The sequence below is a fragment of the Nestor notabilis genome, unplaced genomic scaffold, assembly GCF_000696875.1.
Source record: "Nestor notabilis isolate BGI_N333 unplaced genomic scaffold, ASM69687v1 scaffold10053, whole genome shotgun sequence".
Taxonomy (NCBI): Eukaryota; Metazoa; Chordata; class Aves; order Psittaciformes; family Psittacidae; genus Nestor; species Nestor notabilis.
The window spans coordinates 1,406-10,481 of NW_009922358.1; the positions used below are offsets into that span (position 1 = coordinate 1,406).

General features: G+C 38.2%; 1 protein-coding gene across 1 annotated transcript; it reads right to left on the reverse strand.

The window, feature by feature from the left end:
• Positions 1-673: 673 nt before the first annotated feature.
• GCLM (glutamate-cysteine ligase, modifier subunit) lies at positions 674-9,025 on the reverse strand. Its single transcript, XM_010011577.1, has 7 exons — positions 8,909-9,025; positions 6,761-6,826; positions 6,040-6,124; positions 5,263-5,319; positions 3,807-4,009; positions 2,503-2,617; positions 674-843 (listed from the first exon to the last, which is right to left on the reverse strand). Exons 1-7 carry the CDS (start codon positions 9,023-9,025, stop codon positions 674-676), a joined length of 813 nt encoding a protein of 270 aa, XP_010009879.1.
• Positions 9,026-9,076: the final 51 nt, after the last annotated feature.

The following is a 9,076-nucleotide window of genomic DNA, read 5'->3' on the forward strand; positions in this document are numbered from 1 at the left end:
TGTGCAAACACTAACCAAAGCATACTGAGGAGGCACAGAACAGCCAGAAGGAATCCAGGTAACAGCCAAAATAACTGAGAAGATGCATTTTTTCTAAAGCATAAAGGTCTTTTACACTATATTAAAAATATACCAATTTTGCCACCACCCAAATTGAACAGCTGACTTGCCTATATATACATACCAAGTAATGAGATACCAGTTGCATTTTTCTGGGTAATTTTTCATAAAAGATTATGATTTTCTATAAAAATCAGTCCATGAATGCTTGAAATCTACGTACCTCTTAGCTGAGGAACTCTTATTTAAGAGAAATTAATTTTTTTTTAAATAAAAATATATAAGTTTCTCTCTACTACCCAATGGCAGCTACAATATAATTATAACTTTACAGTGAACTGGTCATAAAAAGAAAAATATTTTAAACTGATTATCAATAATTCAAACCACCCCCAAATATTTCATCTTTTAAATTAACTGGTCAATAGTTGAGTAAGAAAAATAGTGTTAGAGCACTGTAGGCACTCCTGCTAACATCACACCGGGTAATTACAACTTTTGGTCTTTGTTACAAACGCTGTAAAAGTGTTTCTATGAAAAAGCAATGTTTCCCCCATCCCCAAGAAATTAAACCAGAAAGCCAAAAAAAAAAAAAAAAAAAAAAATAAGTGTTTTAAAAGGAATTTCTTTTAGCTTGCATGATATAGCCTTTGGACTTGATAATTCCTCTGCTTTTAACAATGACTGAATACCGGAGAAGCCATAAAGGAATCCACTCATGTGCTTTCGTGTCCTGGATGCTTTCCCGAAGAACTTCTTGGAAACTTGCTTCACAAAGTAATTCTGAAGTCAAAAAGGGATATTCATGCTTTAAATAATGTCATGTAAACAGCTGCAAAAAGCAAAACTTAACAACTGAAGCCTTTTCCTACAGTCAAAAATTCTAAGCAGTGCCAGATACTCCACAGATCCACTCTTCTGGAATGCACATACAGTGAAAGCAGATGAATATTACTGAAGGAATCTTCAGGACACCTTTTTTTGTTTCAACATTAAGTATATCCCACAAAACTGAGATTTCTATGGAGTCAAATGGAGTTGAGCACCAGAGCCATTAGCAGGAGGAAAGTAAAATCTGAGAAGCGAGCTAGGCAAACCAGAGATAAGACATAAGGCTGCAATCAGCCAAGTACTGTGTGTTCTCAGTTACGCCTGCAGACACTGAAAGCTCAACATTTACAGCATCTCCCATATCTGGGCTCATAACTGCAAGCCCAGAAAGCATTAAGAAGAATGGGCTTAAACGTCACAAAACTGAAAAGGAAGCCAAATAGAAATCCTCCTGGTTTCCTCTGGAAAGCCAGCCAAGGGAACAATCTCTTTGATGAGGAGTGTTCCTAAAATCCAAGTCTCAATACTCTTCAGCTGACCATTCCAGAAAAGTTAACCTTAGCAAACAATGCATAAGAGAATCATGACTTGCTTTGTCTTCTATCCAAATCTTCCTCTTCAGTTTATGACTCATATTTAATAAATTAAAAGTTGCAATTTGGATTTCACAGGACATGGAAATGGTCAGACTAAATGGCAATTCATCTTGTATGCTGCCAAAGCAGTGCTGATACATGCTCAAGCAGTGATGAAATCCGTCAGTTCTAACAATGGTACTATAAAGCATGTAATTAATAAATAGCATTTCATACACTTTTTTTTTTCAGGGGGGGAATGGGTAGAGAAAGAGAAGTATGATCAGCAATAAGGAAGAATACAGGGAAGGAATTAACTGAATATTGTTTCAGACCTCTCAATTCCAGCAAGCTATTTAAGGTGTCACTGTGGTGAAGATTAGATGATGTTTGAGAGAAAGTAATCCCAGAATATTCTAGGGAGCTGGTAACTCAGAGCTCTCACGTCTGAAGAAAAACCTCCAAGTCCTTCAGTCATTCCGTAAATTAATGACTGCACAAACGAAGAATTTACACTGACTCTTTTTGTAATAACGGTATTTTAACAAGTCACTACTTTGAGCTTAAAGCATAGTAATGTTACATGCCTAACATTACCAAAGCACTCGAAAATCAACTGACCATCAACATTCCCATGAGAGCTCTTTCACAGACAAGTTCCGGACAGGTGGACTTCCATTTGTCACTTACCGATCTTCAGCAGTAGAACTGTCATTTCATTCTATGTTTTGTGGAAATGAGCTATGCTAATTTTTGTACATACATAGTACAAATTTCTCAGTAGTTTGTTCTTCTATTTGTTTTCTCTGATGAAAATCAGATCACTAAGCTATCCAAGGGTGGAAGATTGCCCTTTCCCTCCTTCCTTGAAGGAAAAGCAAGAACTCAGTGGAAATCTTTTATAAAGGAAAATCTTTCAGAATCCTTTTTTTTTAGTATTCAAATGCAATGATTGTTGAAGTTCAAAGAAAAATTATTCCCAATTTTGTACTGAATAATGCACTCGGAAGTCCTCCTTTATCTGGCAAAGCCTTACCTTTCGGGTCATTGTGAGTTAACAGCTGTATGTCAAACTGTTTTGCAAATGCTGTGAGATCAGGTGGCATCACACAACAGGAAGCTAGGTTCACCTGATTACTACTCGGTTTTACCTGAAAGTAACAAATACTTTTATAAGAAAAACACATAAATGTACTCATTTTAGTTATTTCTCTCATGCCCTTTATTACAACAGAAAGTTTTCTTTGAACAATTTGTTTTGACATCTCAACAAGGCTAATTAAGTCTGTATGACACTCAACAGGCAACTCCTGTATCTGCAATTTCCTGCAGCAGAGAGCCCAAAACAAGAATAGGCTCTAACTTCAGGTGCTGCCACAGCAAGACGAATACCAACCCATTCTGGCTTCCCATCTGTTGTGCTCCCTAAACAGCATTCCCCCCTTGCCCCGTAAAAACATTACACGGGCATTAGTTTGGTAAAGACTTTAAATAAAATGCAAATAAACTTTTTTAAGGATATATAATTTGCAACCTTTCATGCCTTCAGGATTAAGTTAAAAGGGATGCTCTTCCACTGACTCTCAGTTAGTCACAAACTGCACTCATGACCACCATGCAAATGGCTGTTAATGCCCTCAATTATCCTCCTCGGTACACACAAACAGCCAGGGAGCACAAATGAGGACTCTCAACAGGACCTCTTCTGCACATACAGAATGTTTGCATTTCACAAGGAATGTCTAAGAGGAGTATTCAAAGAACTAGTAAAGCAACAATAAATCCTTACATGAGCATGGGGACATACTAGTACAGACCTCCATCACTCTGAAGTTAGGACCGGTTAGTCACATTGGACAACAAAATATTGTGCCACTTCATTCGTAAACTGATCTCCTCTTTACATTTAAACTTAGCATTCAAACAGCATCTTCCCAAGGGGAAATCCCTCCATTCATAACACAGCTTAAAGTGAAAATGGCTGTTTTCAGAGTGGAATAAATCTGGAGGTTTAAGAGTACTGTTTATACTCCTTCCTAAATATAAAAGCATTCAAAACTCAAACTTTTACTACATCAAAGAACCTGCTAATGATTAGACCTGTGGTTTCCAGCCTTTGCTGGTCTGTATCTAAGAACACTGAACAAGTGACAGTCACACTCGGAGCCTCCCCCACTGTGAACAAGGTTGTGACCATCCATAAGATAATAAAAATAACAGTGCTAACAAATATTTTGTATACAGACCCATTTATAACAAAAGTTTATAACAATGTGGCAGTCAACAAAAACAACAGTTACTCTGTCCTAGAAATCCTACCAATAGGAAGTTTGTTCTCACCTGTGCCCAGAGATACAGCTGTTCTAACAGTGTTTTATCTAGGTCAGAGGTACCTATGGCAACAATCTTGTTGTTTTGAACGAGATTTTGAAGTTCTTGCCAATAAGGCTGCAAATACTCCAAGGAGAAGCTAGTTCCATCTTCAACAGGAGGTGGGGCAATAATGACTGAGTCTAACTGAGCCACGCCGAGGGCAGAACAAGCTGAAGAAAAAGAAGAGAGACACTGCAGTCTTTGGTGAGATACGAACACAAGCATCGTGACTCAGCAAAACTCACACCTTCTGCCTCACTCTGCTAGCTTCCCATTCACTGTTTCAAACTCTTCAGTGTATCAGCAGTCAAGGATAGCAACACATTGGTTTTAGAATCAAACATACAGCTGAAAGCCAAGGTTCAGTTTTAGATCTTGGGAAAAACAAAACCACCACCAAAGCAAGCCTGAAGCTTTTTTCTCTTTTTCAGTCTTAAAACTATGTTCTTCTTTAAAGGCAGTGGTGACATGCAATGCTCGATTCCTTCACGCTCAATTCCTTCACTTTCTATTTCTTCCAAAATTTGTAACTTTCACTATGAAGACTAACTCAAGTACAGGGCATGGACTAGGAGGGCTATTCGCTATATGTGTGGAGTTAAGACTAAAGCACACCAAATAAGGCAATTTAAATTGCCAAAGAAGTGGCAGGTCCTAGAATATCACTGAGTTTTAGGAAAGATGCAAGTCATGAGGCCTCTTCTGCAAAGCAAAAAGAATAAAACTAAGTAGCTAAATAAATTCTTTTCTTCTGGAGGAGGATTCTATCAATGCATTCTTAACACATGGTACCACAACTTACAATAAAGAGGCTATTAACTGGGGTATCGATAGAGAAGAATTATACCTGACCCTCTGTTCTCTGGTAATCCCTTATGCCCAACTATCTTCCAAAGCACTAAAGTTCAGTGCTGCTCACAATTACTGCTGCGTTAGGCTAACAGAACTTTATGTATCAGTGCAACCATTATTTTCAATAAAACTTAACTATTTCAGCAGTTGCTTGCAGCAAAGTTTTATTTCTTAAATAATCTCTGAAATACTGCACAGTTAGTAGCAAAGTTCATGAGGTTAAAAACAACTGGCAACCAATACCCAACTGGTAAGAACTGTTGTACCACTGTTACTGAAACATCACATGGTATTCATTTTATAACAACTTTTGTGTGAAAGAATAAAAACTTGGTCCTGCCTGGAGCAAGGAATCAGATTTGAGTTTGTGGACCCAAGATTAGTGACCCACATTTAATAAGTTTGCTGACTGAACTAACGCATATATAGATTTGATTACCTAAGTGTCTCTTAATAGGAAAAGAGGATATACTGTCACTAAACACACCTCTTGGATGGAAAAGGTTCTAATTTTATTTCTAAGCAGTGAAGTAAAAAGAAACCCTCCCAGAAGTTTGAGTTCCATACTTACCCAGGTCAACTGCATCTCTGATTGATGAAGAGTTTGATCCAACGATGAAAAGTTTTGCTGTTTCCAAAGAAATTATAATTAGTAACTAAACACTATGATTAAACATACAGCTATTTACTTGTGCTATATACAATACTTACGAGTTCTCAGGTAAAGGGTTCTTAGAATATATACCATTACTTTAAAAATTGGAAAAAACAGCCTTCTGAAAGGTGACTCCCCATTAAACACCCTATTCTCAAACTTCAAGGTTGTTGTGCAGTCTCAGAACAAGAAATCATTCAGTTAGATGGTCTAATAAACTAAAGCTGGGACTTCAGCATCAAAACACTAAGCAATAACCGTAACAACCTGTATAAAAACCCCAAATGTAATAGTACAAATGGACCTCTTCACAACTTACTGAGACTCCAATGTCCTAGTGTTATTGGACTGTCTCCTTCAAGTTCATCATATTCAACCTGGAGAACTTATACAAATGAATGTGCTTCCATTCCTATGTCTTAATTCCAGCATTATCTGTAATATTTTGCTTCAGTAAAATCAAAGATTCACAGAAAATGTCTTGAAGGAATGCAAGTTAAACTACAAAAATGCTGAAATATAAATTCAAGTCTTTCTTAGCCATCTTTCGGATTACCTGAAGTACAACAGTGTGCACTGATGTCATTTGACTTTGCAATTGCAAAACGTGGGGGGGAAATATACATATATGAATACCCTAATGACTGCACATGAAAACTCCTTATGCCACCAGATTTTTTACTACATTCTTACCTGATACTTTCAACTCATCCCTTTCTTCCGGATTTATTTTTTCCATAGCTTGAGCTACAGTACATTCCAGAACCTCCACTATTTCCTGTAATAAATACATGAGACTTAGGAACATTAAAAAAACCCCAAACAGGAAAGTTTGGGAAGATTCACCCTCTGACCTCATTTAAGACTAGGCTGACACCTCATGTTAGCTGGCACAAGGTGACTTTTTAAAGTCTTGACCTACGTTAGATTTTGTATTATACACACAGAGAACATATTCAGAGAACTCAAAGAATATTCAGAGGATTCTTAGTACAATGCACGACCTCGCCCCCTACCAAGACCACTGGCAATTTTTGCTGCCCTAAGAAGAAATCCTCAAACAAGTCCTTGAGTTATTCCATGCAGTCAGCATTTTAAACAAAAGTTGGTTTGGTTTATTTTTTTGTGGTTTTGATGTTTTGTTTTTTAATTACTGGAAACCATTATAATCCATAAAAGAATGTGGAATTATGTACTTAACATGTTTGGACAGTAAAACCTAGCTTACACTAAATAATTAACTTCAAATGGATCACTACATCTTACAGAGACAAGTGTTTGTGTTCTCAAGCAATCCTTAGATCCTCCACGAATCATTCAACAGCTACTGCCTCTCCACACTCATGTGGAATGCAGCAACGTGCAGCTGATGCCACAACAACTGGTAACAAAACATGCACACCGCCTCTCCTACCTGATTTAGGTCTTGTCCAACCTTTGAGCTCCATTCAGTCAGTGTTTTCTGAATGCAGTCCCGCACCTACAAAATATTTGTTCATGTTGGAGAGGAGCTTCATGTTACAACTGCACAGAAACACAGTGATTCATAGGCATGTGAGACAGACTGAGCAGGTGAACTTAAGGACACCATTGGAGCAACCACAGAAGATTCTTCCTTCATAGCTTCTATCTGTAACTTGTTCAAACTAGTTTACTTGCTTTCCTCTCCTCTTTCATGAAAAGTTTTAGCAGTAATACAAGTACTGTACTGAATTTATTTCTCAGACCAATGCCATCTTTAAAGGACAGAACAATACTGAGCAAGCAAGAACTACCTATTCTACTGTGCCCAACCACTAATGCTTTTAAATCCTTCAGTAATGAAGGGGAAACCTTCAGATCCCACCCCACACTTGCATTTTCCTGCATCAAGAGATACAAAATAAACTTGACCAGGATTCTGATCATGGATTTTCTTGAACCTAGTAAGGTGTAACTATTAAGTCAGCTAATTAACTGCATATTATACCAGTGCTTCAGCTGTACCAGTGCTCTGATACATCTTGGGAATTGTCACCCTGCAGGCTGAGTACATGCACTCTCAGGTCTGCTATCTGCCACAGGTAGAAGTAATTCCTTGAGCTGCTGCTTCACTTTCAGCAATACATTTTGTAACTATGTAAACACCTAGTTTTTAGACCATTAAATAGCAATTTCCCAAGACACCTAACATGAATTCAGAGAGTTTGTAATACCATACACGAACTAGAAGCCAAACCCACCTCACCCCCAAAGAAAAAAACAACCCCAAAAGCCCTGGAGATAACAACGTTTAAGACATAATATAGTAATAATGTTTCATAAGCACAAAATCTGCACATTCTTTCCCAGTCATTTAAAATGGCATAAAAAAAATAAACAACCATAAGTCAAACAGCAAGAATTTATTCCCCTTACTAAATCTACAATGCTGGAACACTTCAGCCTAGTTTGATGCAGCTTTTAACGTTATCTTTTTCCTTTTTGAGGGAAAGTGAGACAGTGCTAAACATTGAATATATTGCTACTTTGCAACTGTCACACTTGGTATTTCTATTGGAGTTGGCATGAACCAGCCTTTGTCTCCAAAGCACACTGCACGGCCTCAATACAGTGTCTGACTGCTTTGGTGAGCTTTTCCAGACACAGCTACATCCCCAAACTTCTAAAGTTAAGGTTCATAGTCTGCAAAATCTTAGCTTACATTCTGCCACTGACAGTTAAACACACACCACCTACACCAAACAGAAGAGTTAAAAGCCAATCTGTTTCTGATAATTAACACCAATTGTTTGCTTTTGGAATCCCAGCAACTCCGGAAAGCAGGCAGCCTTATGTTTAAGTGCAGATTTCCCTGTGAACAAGTTAATTTGAATACCTTAAATTAAATAAAAATAACAAATAAAGATTAACAAATACCTTAACAGTTATGCAAAGTGGCCACTCTTTATTCAGCGACCCTCCAGGAACTGCTCACACAAGTGTGCCCATTAGGATACAGCTACCTCTCTACTGCAAGATCTAGCCTTATTTCACATAGCTCACATGTTGTAATAAGCAGCCAAGCTAAATAAAATGTTATTACTGCATGACAGCTAAATTAAAGTATCCTGAATCCTTCCTTGTCACCTTTCTTACCGTTTGTGCACGATTAATATGCAATAAACCAACTTCTAGACTATCAACAATGCCACTACATAGTAATAACCAGCCAAAACCACACTTCTGATTAACTGTTTAAATGCCTCTTTTGAAATGGCTGTGTCATGACGAGACAGCAAATACAGCGGTTCTGAAGTTCATGGCTGCAGGATCTCCAGGCATTTTATCAGGATTATTAAGCGTTGACACATACTGCTAAAGGTAACAATTCTAAAGTGACAATTCAAAAGTTCTTCCAACTTTTTAACAAAGAACGGCCGCAATACTATTTCAAGAAGATGATAACGGCTGGTTTTCCCGAGACCTTAAATGAATTTCAGGTTAGAAAAAGCAATTTTGAACATTTGTAATGCAAACTCATATCTTTTCATATCTTTCTCTTGCTATAGAAGTCTCGCGGTTCTCCTCTGCCATCACGGACAGTACTTGGACAGCGTAACTCCCCACTTCCGAGCGCAGGAGCGCGATGCGGTCTCTGCTCTGCCCACAGAGCCTCAAACACAGCGCAGCGCTTCCGGGGGCAGCTCTTCCCTTCCATGGCGGACCTCGGGCCACGCCGCAAGCACGAACGCGGCGCTCTCCCGGAGCC